The sequence below is a fragment of the Diabrotica virgifera genome, chromosome 2 (assembly GCF_917563875.1).
Source record: "Diabrotica virgifera virgifera chromosome 2, PGI_DIABVI_V3a".
NCBI lineage: Eukaryota > Metazoa > Arthropoda > Insecta > Coleoptera > Chrysomelidae > Diabrotica > Diabrotica virgifera.
The window spans coordinates 97580382-97599139 of record NC_065444.1 but is presented as its reverse complement, the minus strand read 5'-3'; the positions used below and the strand labels follow the sequence as shown (position 1 = coordinate 97599139).

At 30.6% G+C, this 18758-nt stretch overlaps 1 protein-coding gene across 1 annotated transcript in view; it reads left to right on the top strand.

The window, feature by feature from the left end:
- LOC126879571 (uncharacterized) overlaps positions 1 to 17399 on the top strand; it is a 32870-nt gene extending 15471 nt beyond the window's left edge. The window contains exon 2 of the mRNA XM_050642740.1: positions 16496 to 17399. Coding sequence (XP_050498697.1) covers positions 16496 to 17381 — 886 coding nt within the window. The 3' untranslated portion in view covers positions 17382 to 17399. The remainder of the gene's footprint in view (positions 1 to 16495) is intronic.
- The last annotated feature ends 1359 nt before the right edge of the window (positions 17400 to 18758 follow it).

The window sequence follows — 18758 nt, the reverse complement described above, 5'->3', positions numbered from 1 at the left end:
TCGAAAAATATTCAAAATTACAGCCGCAATCTTGGAACGCCTTTTTGCTACCTGTTGATCGCTACTGTATCACCTTAATATAGGATCTTATAATTCTATTCCAACAATAAAATTGCTGGTAAATAACTTTTCCATGAATTTTGCTAATTAGCCCAGAGTAATGATACCGGTGTTACCTTAGCCATAAATTCCATCCATAAATTTTTTTTTCATATTTTCACAAAAATTTGGTATAAATTTATCAAAAATGAATAAAACAGATAATATTGACAAGAAAAATGTTATATATGTTACATATGTTTGGAAAAAAAATTTAAACCGGCAATGTATTGACGGTGAGTAGATAATGCCACTCAAATTCAAAAATCCTTTATGGATGGTACGTTAGTCAACTTTTTTTCTCAGTTTCTTGTTAAATTCTCAAAGAAAATATAATAAAGCATAACATATAAAAAAAATCGTGATGGAGGTATTTTTCAAAACAAGCGAAAAAAATTCTGAAACTTAGATGTATTGCGCGGTATTCGTTAATACGTCTCAAATTCAAAAATCCTTTATGGATGGTACGTTAGTCAACTTTTTTTCTCAGTTTTTTGTTAAATTCTCAAAGTAAATATAATAAAGCATAACATATAAAAAAATCGTGATGGAGGTATTTTCCAAAATAAGCGAAAAAAATTCTGAAACTTAGATGTATTGCGCGCTATTCATTAATACGTCTGAAATTCAAAAATCCTTTATGGATGGTACGTTAGTCAACTTTTTTTCTCAGTTTTTTGTTAAATTCTCAAAGTAAATATAATAAAGCATAACATATAAAAAAATCGTGATGGAGGTATTTTCCAAAACAAGAGAAAAAAATTCTGAAACTTAGATGTATTGCGGGCTATTCGGTAATACGTCTCAAATTCAAAAATCCTTTATGGATGGATCGTTAGTCAACTTTTTTTCTCAGTTTTTTGTTAAATTCTCAAAGTAAATATAATAAAGCATAACATATAAAAAAATCGTGATGGAGGTATTTTCCAAAACAAGAGAAAAAAATTCTGAAACTTAGATGTATTGCGGGCTATTCGGTAATACGTCTCAAATTCAAAAATCCTTTATGGATGGATCGTTAGTCAACATTTTTTCTCAGTTTTTTGTTAAATTGTCAAAGTAAATATAATAAAGCATAACATATAAAAAAATCGTGATGGAGGTATTTTCCAAAACTAGCGAAAAAAATTCTGAAACTTAGATGTATTGCGCGCTATTCATTAATACGTCTCAAATTCAAAAATCCTTTATGGATGGTACGTTAGTCAACATTTTTTCTCAGTTTTTTGTTAAATTCTCAAAGTAAATATAATAAAGCATAACATATAAAAAAATCGTGATGGAGGTATTTTTCAAAACAAGCGAAAAAAATTCTGAAACTTAGATGTATTGCGCGCTATTCATTAATACGTCTCAAATTCAAAAATCCTTTATGGATGGTACGTTAGTCAACTTTTTTTCTCAGTTTTTTGTTAAATTCTCAAAGTAAATATAATAAAGCATAACATATAAAAAAATCGTGATGGAGGTATGTTTCAAAACAATCGAAAAAAATTCTGAAACTTATATGTATTGCGGGCTATTCGGTAATACGTCTCACATTCAAAAATCCTTTATGGATGGTACGTTAGTCAACTTTTTTTCTCAGTTTCTTGTTAAATTCTCAAAGTAAATATAATAAAGCATAACATATAAAAAAATCGTGATGGAGGTATTTTTCAAAACAAGCGAAAAAAATTCTGAAACTTATATGTATTGCGGGCTATTCGGTAATACGTCTCACATTCAAAAATCCTTTATGGATGGTACGTTAGTCAACTTTTTTTCTCAGTTTCTTGTTAAATTCTCAAAGTAAATATAATAAAGCATAACATATAAAAAAATCGTGATGGAGGTATTTTCTAAAACTAGCGAAAAAAATTCTGAAACTTAGATGTATTGCGCGGTATTCGTTAATACGTCTCAAATTCAAAAATCCTTTATGGATGGTACGTTAGTCAACTTTTTTTCTCAGTTTTTTGTTAAATTCTCAAAGTAAATATAATAAAGCATAACATATACAAAAATCGTGATGGAGGTATTTTCCAAAACAAGCGAAAAAAATTCTGAAACTTAGAAGTATTGAGGCAATAAACCCGACGTCAAAGGATGTATTAAAAGGCATTTTCCAAAGTCTTTATAACGACTTTATATCAGCCTTATGTAACCCGAAAAAAAAAATAAAAAATTCCAAAAAAGCAAATTAAGATATAGACTTCACCAACAATGATAATAAAAATAAAAATCACATACACACACACACACACACACACACACACACACACACACACACACACACACACACACACACACACACACACGCACACGCACACGCACACGCAAACGCACACGCACACGCACACACACACACACACACACACACACACACACACGCGCGCGCGCGCTCGCGCAAAATGAGCCCATATCGAATCCCCTGGATCTGCAATGCCCAGGCCGGCCTGTGCACTTGGAGAGCAAAGAGTTTCGAACCACCACCCCCCTGAGCCATTCGCTCAGAGGCCTCATGTCTTGATTTGATTACTACCTTACTTCCCTGAAGGGGCTGTTGGAAAGTTTGGCGTGCATTCTGCCAAGTAAGAGGTGACGCAAACCGTCTGTGTGTGCTTCGGACTTCCCTGAGGGGGTTGTCGTCAGTTGTGTGCCGGCCTCGTCGCCAAAGTTCTTTGTTCAGGTGTTACGAATCCAATCCAAAGAACCTTAACCGGCCTGTCATTCAAACAGTACATACATTCACACTTTCATCTACTCGCTCCGACGCGCAATTTTGTCGACCTGAAAAAAATAACCTGAAAGAGAAAACATTATTTTTGTTTTTTATATTTTTTTTTGGGTGGGAGAGCCTAATCCCCAAGTAGTGTTCTAGTCGGTGACTAGGCCCTTCCGGTTTTTTTGGTTTTTTGGTTTTTTTGGTGTTGGAGTAAAGACTCCGACCGGTTACCCGACTGGAGACGTTACTCCTCCGTTTTGTTGGATTTTTCACCGTGGTTTTTTTTGGGTAGGTAGGCGAGGCCCCGGAGAACCGGCGCCTCGGCTACCTGGGGTTTTTGTGGTTTTTTCTGGGGTTTTTTTGGGTGGTAAGAGTCCAGACCCCAAGTTCAATAGAAGTCGGTGCCCGGACTCCTCCCTTTTTGGGTTTTTTGGGAAAAAATGAAAATCAAACGCTTTCGATCCTATAAGATTGAATTAATATTAAGAGGGCAGAATATTATATTTTATTGTTCCGTATCTGTACACTCGTCTGAAGAAGACTCTAAATTGGGTTCAATTACGATCGGGTTGATAGACGGCAATGTTCGATATTCATTTTCTTCTTTTATTACATGACCTACGCTATTTTTCCAGACTTGTAAATATTTTGGATTAGTAAATACTTTCCGTATATTTTCAATGACCACGTTATGACCATGTTATTGTTTTAGATAATGCGTCGTATCATTCGCGTCAAATGAATAAAATACCGAATTCAAATACCAAAAAATCGGATATAATAGCATTTATGACACATAAAAGTATACCAATTCCTCAAAAAATGACGATAAAAACAAGATTGTTGGAAATTATAAAAACTTATAAATTACGTGGTTGATAAAATGGCGAAAGATGAAGGTCGCACGGTACTTCGCCTACCTCCTTATTACTGTATTTTCAACCCGATCGAGTGTGTGTGGGGTTGTTTAAAACAAAAAATTAAAAAAACTAATAGTGCGCTATCCTTAAGTAACATGGTCATTGAAAATATACGGAAAATATTTACTAATCCAAAATATTTACAAGTCCGGAAAAATAGCGTAGGTCATGTAATAAAAGAAGAAAACGAATATCGAACTTTGCCGCCTATCAACCCGATCGTAATTAAACCCAATTTAGAGTCTTGTTCAGACGAGTTTACAGATACGGAACAATAAAATATAATATTCTTCCCTCTTAATATTAATTCAATCTTATAGGATCGACCAGAGCCACGTTTTTAGTTTTTATATTTTGTAGTACATATACTACTACCTTTACATAAAAAGCACTGGCTTTTAGCTACTACATAATATGTGTTATCCGCACAGTTGTCGTGTATAAACCTGTCACATGTTACACATTGAAATGACTTGGAAGATGTAGGGGAGAACATAATATCGCAACCGCAAACTAAACAGCGATGTTGCATGGGCAATGAACCCTGTAGAATTGCTCGTTGTAAATCTATTCTGAATTTATCCAAGTTTATTTTATCGTTGATTAATTTATTATCAATAATACATTGGCTGACATAAATTACGCAAACACCACAATTGTGCTGGTCTTTCTGAATAATGGGACTTAGCACATTAACATTCAAATTTTGCATATTACATTTCAAAGTATCTACTTTAAACAAATGAACTCGGTCTAAAAAGTAAGAGGAAAACAAATTTCTATAACGGACAGCTTGAGTTTTGTTTACAAGTCTAGATGAATCGTATAAATTAAACTGATAATGTATAAAGTCTATTTCACACAAGATCCAATGGTTTTGATTATGGTTAACGGGAATTAAAATTTTGTTATAATTTGAAATATTTGTTTTATTCACAATGAAATTTTCGGTTACGTTGTTATTACTATGGCTTAATATACAATATCCTAAACTTGCATAAATATATAAATCATCCTTTGAATTTTTTATATTTGTTGTGCTAAGAATAGCAGCGTCTATTACAGAGTCACTTAACCATTTTATGGGATTTAACGTTTCAAAACCTTCGTTATACAGGGTGTCCCGAAAAGAATGGTCATAAATTATACCACACATTCTGGGGTCAAAAATAGTTCGATTTAACCTAACTTACCTTAGTACAAATGTGCTCATAAAAAAAGTTATAGCCCTTTGAAGTTACAAAATGAAAATCGATTTTTTTCAATATATCGAAAACTATTAGATATTTTTTATTGAAAATGGACATGTATCACTCTTATTGCAGGAACATCTTGAAACAAAATTTTAGTGAAATTTGTCCACCTAATAAAAAATTTATGGGGATTTTGTTCCCTTAAACCCCCCCAAACTTTTTTGTACGTTCCAATTAATTCATTATTGTGGTACCATTAGTTAAACACGACGTTTTTAAAACTTTTTTGCCTCCTAGTATTTTTTCGATAAGTCAGTTTTTATTGAGATGCGGCTTCTTTTTCAATATATTTACGTAAAAATTGTATGGGGGGTTTGTTCCTTTAAACCCCCCAAATGATTGTGTACGTTCCAATTAAAGTATTATTGTGGTACCATTAGTTAAACACAGTATTTTTAAAACTTTTGCCTCTTAGTCTTTTGTTCATAAGTCACCTTTTATCGAGATGTAGCTTCTTTTTCAAAATATACCTAAAAATGTAAATTATAAATAAATTTTCAGATTATTAACAGGTCTCTATAATCGTACTTAACCATATACAAATATGTGGTGGATTCGACAAATATTCAAAATATCTCGATAAACACTGGCTTAAAGAAAAAGTACTAAGAAGCAAAAAAGTTTTAAAAATAATGTGTTTACCTAATGGTGCCACAATAATAATTTAATTGAAACGTACACAAAAGTTTGGGGGGGTTTAAGGGAACAAAACCCCCATAAAATTTTTATGGGGTGCACAAATTTTACTTAAATTTTTTTTTAAGATGACGCTGCCATATAAATGCCACATGTCCATTTTCAATAAAAAATCTTTGAGAGTTTTCGATATATGAAAAAAAATCGATTTTCATTTTGTAACTTCAAAGGGCTGTAACTTTTTTTATGTGCACTATTGCATATAGGTAAGTGAGGTTCAATCAACTTATTTTTGGCCCCAGAATCTGTGGTATAATTTATGACCAATCTTTTCGGGACACCCTGTATAATGTTAGATCTCCTAAAATATAATTGTATTTCGCAATTACAAAGTATTTATTTAAATTTATTGAATTGTAAAATTCAATTTTGTTTTGAAGACCGTTTTCAAATTTATTTTTGAAAGTTGGATTAGAATACTCGGTTGTAGTATGTTTTTTAATAGTTGAACCTTCGTACTCAGTCTTAAAATATTTTTTTAAGGTTTGTTTTTTAAAATATGTATTATTTCTTTTTATCCGTTTGCACCATTTTTCTTCGTTTATCTTTATTGTATTACGCGGTTGTTTTTTATTAACTCTTGTGGCGCAGCCCGTTTTTTTTATGCTATACTTTTGTTCTCTATATCTGTTAATAACATATTTTCTTACAGTTCTAATAAAGCGCGAGCATTTTCTGTGTAATTTATTGTTTAATATATTGTTTTTAAGCAAACCGAAAAAATTTTCTACCGGTGCATTACTGCTTCGTTTGTAATTACAAATTCCCGTCCAGAGCGGAATGTAGGGAACAAAATGTTTTAAAAAATAATATACGAAATCTTGATTATACATAGGATTTAACGGAATATTTTTACGTTTATTACTTTCGTTAATAAGTTCACATTTTTCAAATATGGAATGTTTTAAAATATGTTCGAAATGTTTAAAGAAATCGTTATTTTTGTAAAAAGCTGTGTGCTTAGCTGTTAAATGAAATTCGGGAATTGTTGTCATTTCTTCCGTATCATCAATAATTATTGTGTTTATATCAGTATTGATTAATGTTACTTTTAATAAATTTGTCCTCATTTCATTACTCTCAGTGCTTTCATGTTTTAATAGCAATAACTGAAACATCGATATGATAACTTCGTCAACAGATCCAAAGTCAGAAATATCAAACAGCGACGCTAAAACCTCCTTCAGAAAAGACCTTACGTTCTTGTCTTGCGAACAAAAATACTTATCCACACATCTAACGAATATTTTCATCAAATGGGCACAACACAATTTTAACACGACTAACCTATCCACTATTTTATTAGAATACCTAGATTCAAAAAACAGAGTGCAGTACCGTTGCAAAGTCATTAAATTCCAAGCCTCACAAATGGAATTTATAACAGCTAAACTGAAATCCGTTGTCGCTGTTCTAAATACAGGCCACCTTAGATTATTCCTCACACAAAAGTATTTAAATTCCTGTAACCAATTTAATATGGTAACAGTGTCATGCTTTTCAGCTACCATTTCAAAGACTGGAACCACCCTTTCCATTTGTACCTGAATAACACCAGTGTAATACAAAATCCTATTAGATGCAGGACATGGTTTTCGGACTACGCTCCCTGTTGCATCAATATGAACATCCGGTAACTCACCGGTTTTACATTTCGCAAAGTTAAGTAAATGCAACTGCTCTTTACTAAAAATAGTCACAATAAATGGACTAGATACCCTATAAATATAATTTTTATTATCGGTCCTCATCTCCACCATGTCCTTTAAATCGTCGTTGGATCTATCACGAAAAGCCTCACTTTCAGACTTTATTCTGCGATATACACATTCGCTCTTAATACGCTTTAAATTTTTAGTGACCATAGCTACTTTATGACACCTTTCAATGTCTTCATCCCGTACATTACGCGCTAAATCACAACGTAATCGCTGACCCAACAATACTCTCTCTACTCCTCTGACCTGTTGCGTTAACTCCCTTTCATGGAAATAGTTTAAGCTGTTACTATACACTTCACAGTGTAGCCCATCTTTAATGCTACATTGTAATTTAAAACTTTTACAATTATCATGACGGCAGTACCCATATATAACAACCATTTTCTTATTATAATTACATTGTTTAATACAAAGTATGCAAGTAGTATTTGCTTTTTGGAAATGTTCGCGTATAATAAAAGGATAATTACAAGCACGGAATTTATTTTCTTTTGCGTTATAAATTAATTTTAATTCGTCAACACTAAGGGAGAACTCACCCTCGCGAATCACTAATTTATTGTGGAATTTTAGTTTTATTGGAAAGTTATTTCGCGAATGTTTTGGTAACACGTTTAACTCCGGTTGTATTTCATAACATTTTTTTATTTCGGGGTCAATATTAAGTTGTTCGGGCGTAACGTCCATAGTTGTATTTGTTTCCGATAAAGTTTCTAGCAGGTTTTGATCTGAACTATCAGGCATTTCAGTATTAATGTCAAAACTTACGTTTTCAAATGTTTCTTTTAATGATTCAGGTTTATCCGAATATTCCACATTTTGAATAAAAACAGTTGAATTTGGCACGTTATTTATATCAATATTATTATAAAATTTGTTGTCTGTTGGTGAACAATTCAAATTATTTGTATCATTTGTATAGTGAAGAAAAACTTGGGAAAAGTTATGAGAATTACGTTTAATTATTTTCAGCAAATTATTACGAGACAAACTTGATTTATTATTAAACAATTTTAGACATGCATCCGCAATTATTTTATCACCGTGTTTTAGCCGTCTAATTTGGACAAGAGTTAACTCCTGTGAGTTCAAGAATTTACACAATTTATCTACTAATTCTGCCATTTTGAAAAGTAAATACTACAAATAAAAAAAGTAAAATATTAAAATGATAAAGAGAACGATTAATATAGTTGGGTAAGTTGCAAAAAAAAAACAAAATTACTAATAAAAATTTAAGAATAAAAATTAAAATATTAACAAATACTTACCAAAAACTAGAAGACAGAAAAACACACTTTACACTTTTTAGCATTAAACACTTATTTTGACTGTCGCACTTGACGGACTTCAATCAACTGAAACCTATTTTCTTTTGCCAATATATATATATATATATATATATATATATATATATATATATATATATATATATAAGTTATTGAAGAATAAAAGCCATTAACTAGAAAGTTAACTGATTTTTCTGAAAGGACATTCTACAAAAGTCACGTTGAAAACTAGACAAAGAACTCGTTATCATAATCTCTAAACAACTCTTACCCGATAATTAGGGCTAATTAATATTCACTTTCAGTGGTAAAACCCTACTAAAATAACTATAAATGAAAAACTAGTCGTTACTAATGACCACAATCCCAGGTAATAAAATCATATTATCTTAATCCCTCAAGAATGGTATTTTCCAAAAATTTACACAAAATATAAGAATATTAGATCTGTCTATAAAACAATTGTTAAGAATTATTTGGTACTCCTACTTATTCTTCTATAATAACTCAAAATTAAAAAAAAATAATTTCAATTTTTCTAATACAAATTCGGCTAATTGACGAAGTCCCTGATCACACAAACAACAGCCCACACACATAAGAAATTTTTGAAAATGAGACGCATTACCTACACGCCGTTTAAAAATTTTTCCCTCGCTTTCGAATATACCTTGATCACGATATTTTATATCTCATGCTTTATTACACGTACTTCCAGAAATTTTATTATATGTACTTCCAGAATTTAACTAAAAATTAAAAAAAAAAAATGTTAACTAACGTACCATCCCCAAAGCATTTTTTAATTTGAGACGTATTCCCGAATAGCCCGCAATACATCTAAGTTTCAGAATTTTTTTCTCTTGTTTTGGAAAATACCTCCATCACGATTTTTTTATATGTTATGCTTTATTATATTTACTTTGAGAATTTAACAAAAAACTGAGAAAAAAAGTTGACTAACGATCCATCCATAAAGGATTTTTGAATTTGAGACGTATTACCGAATAGCCCGCAATACATCTAAGTTTCAGAATTTTTTTCTCTTGTTTTGGAAAATACCTCCATCACGATTTTTTTATATGTTATGCTTTATTATATTTACTTTGAGAATTTAACAAAAAACTGAGAAAAAAAGTTGACTAACGTACCATCCATAAAGGATTTTTGAATGTGAGACGTATTACCGAATAGCCCGCAATACATATAAGTTTCAGAATTTTTTTCTCTTGTTTTGGAAAATACCTCCATTACGTTTTTTTTTATATGTTATGCTTTATTATATTTACTTTGAGAATTTAACAAAAAACTGAGAAAAAAAGTTGACTAACGTACCATCCATAAAGGATTTTTGAATTTGAGACGTATTAATGAATAGCGCGCAATACATCTAAGTTTCAGAATTTTTTTCGCTAGTTTTGGAAAATACCTCCATCACGATTTTTTTATATGTTATGCTTCATTATATTTACTTTGAGAATTTAACAAGAAACTGAGAAAAAAAGTTGACTAACGTACCATCCATAAAGGATTTTTGAATTTCAGACGTATTAATGAATAGCGCGCAATACATCTAAGTTTCAGAATTTTTTTCGCTTGTTTTGAAAAATACCTCCATCACGATTTTTTTATATGTTATGCTTTATTATATTTACTTCGAGAATTTAACAAGAAACTGAGAAAAAAAAGTTGACTAACGTACCATCCATAAAGGATTTTTGAATGTGAGACGTATTACCGAATAGCCCGCAATACATATAAGTTTCAGAATTTTTTTCTCTTGTTTTGGAAAATACCTCCATTACGTTTTTTTTATATGTTATGCTTTATTGTATTTACTTTGAGAATTTAACAAAAAACTGAGAAAAAAAGTTGACTAACGTACCATCCATAAAGGATTTTTGAATTTGAGACGTATTAATGAATAGCGCGCAATACATCTAAGTTTCAGAATTTTTTTCGCTAGTTTTGGAAAATACCTCCATCACGATTTTTTTATATGTTATGCTTTATTATATTTACTTTGAGAATTTAACAAGAAACTGAGAAAAAAAGTTGACTAACGTACCATCCATAAAGGATTTTTGAATTTGAGACCTATTACCGAATAACCCTCAATACATCTAAGTTTCAGAATTTTTTTCTCTTGTTTTGGGAAATACCTCCATCACGTTTTTTTTATATGTTATGCTTTGTTATATTTACTTTGAGAATTTAACAAAAAACTGAGAAAAAAAGTTGACTAACGTACCATCCATAAAGGATTTTTGAATGTGAGACGTATTACCGAATACCCCGCAATACATATAAGTTTCAGAATTTTTTTCTCTTGTTTTGGAAAATACCTCCATTACGTTTTTTTTATATGTTATGCTTTATTATATTTACTTTGAGAATTTAACAAAAAACTGAGAAAAAAAGTTGACTAACGTACCATCCATAAAGGATTTTTGAATTTGAGACGTATTAACGAATACCGCGCAATACATCTAAGTTTCAGAATTTTTTTCGCTAGTTTTGGAAAATACCTCCATCACGATTTTTTTATATGTTATGCTTTATTATATTTACTTTGAGAATTTAACAAGAAACTGAGAAAAAAAGTTGACTAACGTACCATCCATAAAGGATTTTTGAATTTGAGACGTATTACCGAATAACCCGCAATACATCTAAGTTTCAGAATTTTTTTCTCTTGTTTTGGAAAATACCTCCATCACGATTTTTTTATATGTTATGCTTTATTATATTTACTTTGAGAATTTAACAAAAAACTGAGAAAAAAAGTTGACTAACGTACCATCCATATAGGATTTTTGAATTTGAGACGTATTAACGAATACCGCGCAATACATCTAAGTTTCAGAATTTTTTTCGCTAGTTTTGGAAAATACCTCCATCACGATTTTTTTATATGTTATGCTTTATTATATTTACTTTGAGAATTTAACAAAAAACTGAGAAAAAAAGTTGACTAACGTACCATCCATAAAGGATTTTTGAATTTGAGACGTATTAACGAATACCGCGCAATACATCTAAGTTTCAGAATTTTTTTCGCTAGTTTTGGAAAATACCTCCATCACGATTTTTTTATATGTTATGCTTTATTATATTTACTTTGAGAATTTAACAAAAAACTGAGAAAAAAAGTTGACTAACGATCCATCCATAAAGGATTTTTGAATTTGAGACGTATTACCGAATAGCCCACAATACATCTAAGTTTCAGAATTTTTTTCGCTTGTTTTGAAAAATACCTCCATCACGATTTTTTTATATGTTATGCTTTATTATATTTACTTCGAGAATTTAACAAGAAACTGAGAAAAAAAAGTTGACTAACGTACCATCCATAAAGGATTTTTGAATGTGAGACGTATTACCGAATAGCCCGCAATACATATAAGTTTCAGAATTTTTTTCTCTTGTTTTGGAAAATACCTCCATTACGTTTTTTTTATATGTTATGCTTTATTGTATTTACTTTGAGAATTTAACAAAAAACTGAGAAAAAAAGTTGACTAACGTACCATCCATAAAGGATTTTTGAATTTGAGACGTATTAATGAATAGCGCGCAATACATCTAAGTTTCAGAATTTTTTTCGCTAGTTTTGGAAAATACCTCCATCACGATTTTTTTATATGTTATGCTTTATTATATTTACTTTGAGAATTTAACAAGAAACTGAGAAAAAAAGTTGACTAACGTACCATCCATAAAGGATTTTTGAATTTGAGACCTATTACCGAATAACCCGCAATACATCTAAGTTTCAGAATTTTTTTCTCTTGTTTTGGGAAATACCTCCATCACGTTTTTTTTATATGTTATGCTTTGTTATATTTACTTTGAGAATTTAACAAAAAACTGAGAAAAAAAGTTGACTAACGTACCATCCATAAAGGATTTTTGAATGTGAGACGTATTACCGAATACCCCGCAATACATATAAGTTTCAGAATTTTTTTCTCTTGTTTTGGAAAATACCTCCATTACGTTTTTTTTATATGTTATGCTTTATTATATTTACTTTGAGAATTTAACAAAAAACTGAGAAAAAAAGTTGACTAACGTACCATCCATAAAGGATTTTTGAATTTGAGACGTATTAACGAATACCGCGCAATACATCTAAGTTTCAGAATTTTTTTCGCTAGTTTTGGAAAATACCTCCATCACGATTTTTTTATATGTTATGCTTTATTATATTTACTTTGAGAATTTAACAAGAAACTGAGAAAAAAAGTTGACTAACGTACCATCCATAAAGGATTTTTGAATTTGAGACGTATTACCGAATAACCCGCAATACATCTAAGTTTCAGAATTTTTTTCTCTTGTTTTGGAAAATACCTCCATCACGATTTTTTTATATGTTATGCTTTATTATATTTACTTTGAGAATTTAACAAAAAACTGAGAAAAAAAGTTGACTAACGTACCATCCATATAGGATTTTTGAATTTGAGACGTATTAACGAATACCGCGCAATACATCTAAGTTTCAGAATTTTTTTCGCTAGTTTTGGAAAATACCTCCATCACGATTTTTTTATATGTTATGCTTTATTATATTTACTTTGAGAATTTAACAAAAAACTGAGAAAAAAAGTTGACTAACGTACCATCCATAAAGGATTTTTGAATTTGAGACGTATTAACGAATACCGCGCAATACATCTAAGTTTCAGAATTTTTTTCGCTAGTTTTGGAAAATACCTCCATCACGATTTTTTTATATGTTATGCTTTATTATATTTACTTTGAGAATTTAATAAAAAACTGAGAAAAAAAGTTGACTAACGATCCATCCATAAAGGATTTTTGAATTTGAGACGTATTACCGAATAGCCCGCAATACATCTAAGTTTCAGAATTTTTTTCTCTTGTTTTGGAAAATACCTCCATCACGATTTTTTTATATGTTATGCTTTATTATATTTACTTTGAGAATTTAACAAAAAACTGAGAAAAAAAGTTGACTAACGTACCATCCATAAAGGATTTTTGAATTTCAGACGTATTAATGAATAGCGCGCAATACATCTAAGTTTCAGAATTTTTTTCGCTTGTTTTGAAAAATACCTCCATCACGATTTTTTTATATGTTATGCTTTATTATATTTACCTTGAGAATTTAACAAGAAACTGAGAAAAAAAGTTGACTAACGTACCATCCATAAAGGATTTTTGAATGTGAGACGTATTACCGAATAGCCCGCAATACATATAAGTTTCAGAATTTTTTTCTCTTGTTTTGGAAAATACCTCCATCACGTTTTTTTTATATGTTATGCTTTATTATATTTACTTTGAGAATTTAACAAAAAACTGAGAAAAAAAGTTGACTAACGTACCATCCATATAGGATTTTTGAATTTGAGACGTATTAACGAATACCGCGCAATACATCTAAGTTTCAGAATTTTTTTCGCTAGTTTTGGAAAATACCTCCGTCACGATTTTTTTATATGTTATGCTTTATTATATTTACTTTGAGAATTTAACAAAAAACTGAGAAAAAAAGTTGACCAACGATCCATCCATAAAGGATTTTTGAATTTGAGACGTATTACCGAATAGCCCGCAATACATCTAAGTTTCAGAATTTTTTTCTCTTGTTTTGGAAAATACCTCCATCACGATTTTTTTTATATGTTATGCTTTATTATATTTACTTTGAGAATTTAACAAAAAACTGAGAAAAAAAGTTGACTAACGTACCATCCATAAAGGATTTTTGAATTTCAGACGTATTAATGAATAGCGCGCAATACATCTAAGTTTCAGAATTTTTTTCGCTTGTTTTGAAAAATACCTCCATCACGATTTTTTTATATGTTATGCTTTATTATATTTACTTCGAGAATTTAACAAGAAACTGAGAAAAAAAGTTGACTAACGTACCATCAATAAAGGATTTTTGAATGTTAGACGTATTACCGAATAGCCCGCAATACATATAAGTTTCAGAATTTTTTTCTCTTGTTTTGGAAAATAACTCCATCACGTTTTTTTTTATATGTTATGCTTTATTATATTTACTTTGAGAATTTAACAAAAAACTGAGAAAAAAAGTTGACTAACGTACCATCCATAAAGGATTTTTGAATTTGAGACGTATTAACGAATACCGCGCAATACATCTAAGTTTCAGAATTTTTTTCGCTAGTTTTGGAAAATACCTCCATCACGATTTTTTTATATGTTATGCTTTATTATATTTACTTTGAGAATTTAACAAAAAACTGAGAAAAAAAGTTGACTAACGTACCATCCATAAAGGATTTTTGAATTTGAGACGTATTAATGAATAGCGCGCAATACATCTAAGTTTCAGAATTTTTTTCGCTTGTTTTGAAAAATACCTCCATCACGATTTTTTTATATGTTATGCTTTATTATATTTACTTTGAGAATTTAACAAGAAACTGAGAAAAAAAGTTGACTAACGTACCATCCATAAAGGATTTTTGAATGTGAGACGTATTACCGAATAGCCCGCAATACATATAAGTTTCAGAATTTTTTTCTCTTATTTTGGAAAATACCTCCATCACGTTTTTTTTATATGTTATGCTTTATTATATTTACTTTGAGAATTTAACAAAAAACTGAGAAAAAATGTTGACTAACGTACCATCCATAAAGGATTTTTGAATTTGAGACGTATTAACGAATACCGCGCAATACATCTAAGTTTCAGAATTTTTTTCGCTAGTTTTGGAAAATACCTCCATCACGATTTTTTTATATGTTATGCTTTATTATATTTACTTTGAGAATTTAACAAGAAACTGAGAAAAAAAGTTGACTAACGTACCATCCATAAAGGATTTTTGAATTTGAGACGTATTACCGAATAACCCGCAATACATCTAAGTTTCAGAATTTTTTTCTCTTGTTTTGGAAAATACCTCCATCACGATTTTTTTATATGTTATGCTTTATTATATTTACTTTGAGAATTTAACAAAAAACTGAGAAAAAAAGTTGACTAACGTACCATCCATAAAGGATTTTTGAATTTGAGACGTATTAATGAATAGCGCGCAATACCAGAATTTTTTTCGCTTGTTTTGAAAAATACCTCCATCACGATTTTTTTATATGTTATGCTTTATTATATTTACTTTGAGAATTTAACAAGAAACTGAGAAAAAAAGTTGACTAACGTACCATCCATAAAGGATTTTTGAATTTGAGACGTATTAACGAATAGCCCGCAATACATATAAGTTTCAGAATTTTTTTCGCTTGTTTTGAAAAATACCTCCATCACGATTTTTTTATATGTTATGCTTTATTATATTTACTTTGAGAATTTAACAAGAAACTGAGAAAAAAAGTTGACTAACGTACCATCCATAAAGGATTTTTGAATGTGAGACGTATTACCGAATAGCCCGCAATACATCTAAGTTTCAGAATTTTTTTCGCTTGTTTTGGAAAATACCTCCATCACGATTTTTTTATATGTTATGCTTTATTATATTTACTTTGAGAATTTAACAAAAAACTGAGAAAAAAAGTTGACTAACGTACCATCCATAAAGGATTTTTGAATTTGAGTGGCATTATCTACTCACCGTCAATACATCGCCGGCTTAAATTTTTTTTTCCAAACATATGTAACATATATAACATTTTTCTTGTCAATATTATCTGTTTTATTCATTTTTGATAAATTTATACCAAATTTTTGTGAAAATATGAAAAAAAAATTTATGGATGGAATTTATGGCTAAGGTAACACCGGTAGTAATGATACTGATAAATTTGATTTAAGGAAAATTTGTTTCAGGTACCTGACTACTGGTGATTCTTACCGGATAATTGCCGATTCTTTTCGTGTCGGTCGGAGTACAGTGGGATGCATTGTAAAAAATGTGAGCCGAGCAATTTGGACTAATTTATATCCCAAATATATGCCTACACCAACTGATGATACATGGAGGCAGTCAGAAATTGGCTATAGGGAGAACTGGAACTTTCCTAATTGCTTAGGATGTATAGATGGAAAACATATTGCAATTAAATGCCCCCCTAATAGTAAAAATAGGAGCATTGAGTATGAAAATCCAGATTCCATCGTTTTATTCACAATCATAGATCCATTTAACAAATTTATAATAGTGGACGTAGGTGACTATGGTGATTTATATGATACTAGAATATTCGAGAAATCTGTACTCTATCGCGATATTTTGAGTAAAAAGCTGTTATTGCCGTCTAAGCCTCTTCCGGGAATGGAAGAGTGTGTACCTCACGTCCTAATAGGCAACGAAGGTTTTGTGATACAGCGATTTTTAATGCGTCCTTACCCAAGAGCTGCAACTTTCAATGACAAATGTAAAATGCATTTCAATGACCGAATTTGGCAAGCGCGCAGTGTTGTTCAAACTACTTTCAATAACTTAACAGAAAAGTGGCGAATTTTTAACAGACCCATTGAGACTAACGTCGATAATATTATGCACATTGTCAAAGCAGCTTGTTGTTTACATAATTATGTAAGTATTAAACAACAAGGGCCAGTTTCAATCGAATCGCAAATCACCATATCAAATTTATCAAAAGCACTCACTCCAATAAGATCCACTAATCTACGTTCATCTGTTGCCGTTTTTAAAGTAAGAGATACCTTTGCAGCTTATTTTTATAAGGATATACTTAATTGTGATAAATAAAGTTAGATTTTTTTAATAGTTCTACTTATACTACTTTCGCTTACAGTTGAGTCCATAGTTATTTACCCATGCGTCATTAATACCTGGCGAGATAAAACATACGTTTAATCTAGCATCATTGTCTTCCACGCTTGAAACTAAAGACAAACCCGCTACCACCTGTTATTAAGTAAAGACACATGTTTTTGTATTTAGAAGTTATTTATATTACACAAACAGTTGTTTTCATAACTAATTTTATATTAGAGTTTGAAATTTTATAGCAAGTGTATTTTATTTTGCAATTAATTTACATACAAAGTTAACTTCATTCACACATTCATGTTATAGCCTTATTCATTAACAATATCGCTGTAATAATATTGTTGCTAGAGGGGTAAACTGTCACTGTATACCGGGTGTACGAATCAAACTATGTTTTATTCTCAAAGTTCGCATCAACCTGTGGACTATTCTAGCATTTATAAAATACTGAAATTAAAAGTAGTCAGTAGACTGACGTAGTCAGTCTTTGGCCGCGGAGTCAGTCGGTTGCGTTTTGTTTTGATTTGCATCGGCCAGCTGCTCATTGTTTAAATGTTTTGTTTTGTTATTGTTTTGTTTTGGAGTCTTGTGAAACTAGTGTAAGTGTTCAATTTTTTTTGTTTATTTTCATTCGATCCAGTTTATTGCATATCTAACCTTGAAACCATGTTTTACAACTGTGACAACTGCCTTGAAAAGTTTGCGGATTCAGATAAATATAATCGATTGCGGTGCGATGGAGATTGCCGCAGAAATTTCTGTATGCGATGCACAAAATTAAATAAGTCCACCACTAAAGCCCTATTGCAACAAAAATTTCCCCATCTAAGATTCTTTTGTACGGTATGTGACTCGCCTAGCTTAAGATATTTAAACGAAAAAATAACCAACTTATCAAAAAATCAAATACCACTAGAGAACTTTGAAGCTTTAACTCAAGTTACTAAGAAACTTACTGATAATTTGCCTGTTTTCATTGAGACTTACGATTTGTTGACCAAAAATGACGACAAACTGGACTATCTTACGAAAAAAATTGATGAGATCCATAAACTAAATAACCTGCTGAATCCTGAAAAGGTTTTAAAATCTGTTAGGCAGATGGAACATGATATTTTTAATATATCGTCAGTTTTTTTCGGGGGTTCAGATGAGACTATTAAGGTTGAAATCCAAGAATCAAATTCAACTGATATTAAGTTGGGATTAGATAGGCTCTCTTCAAACATCAATGAAATATCGAATCAAATGAGCAATCTTACCAAAAGTCTATCTACCATACCAACGAAAAAAGAGGTATTGAAGAAAAATACATGTTATGCCACCTCAAGTACCCAGACTGAAGAGCCTCAA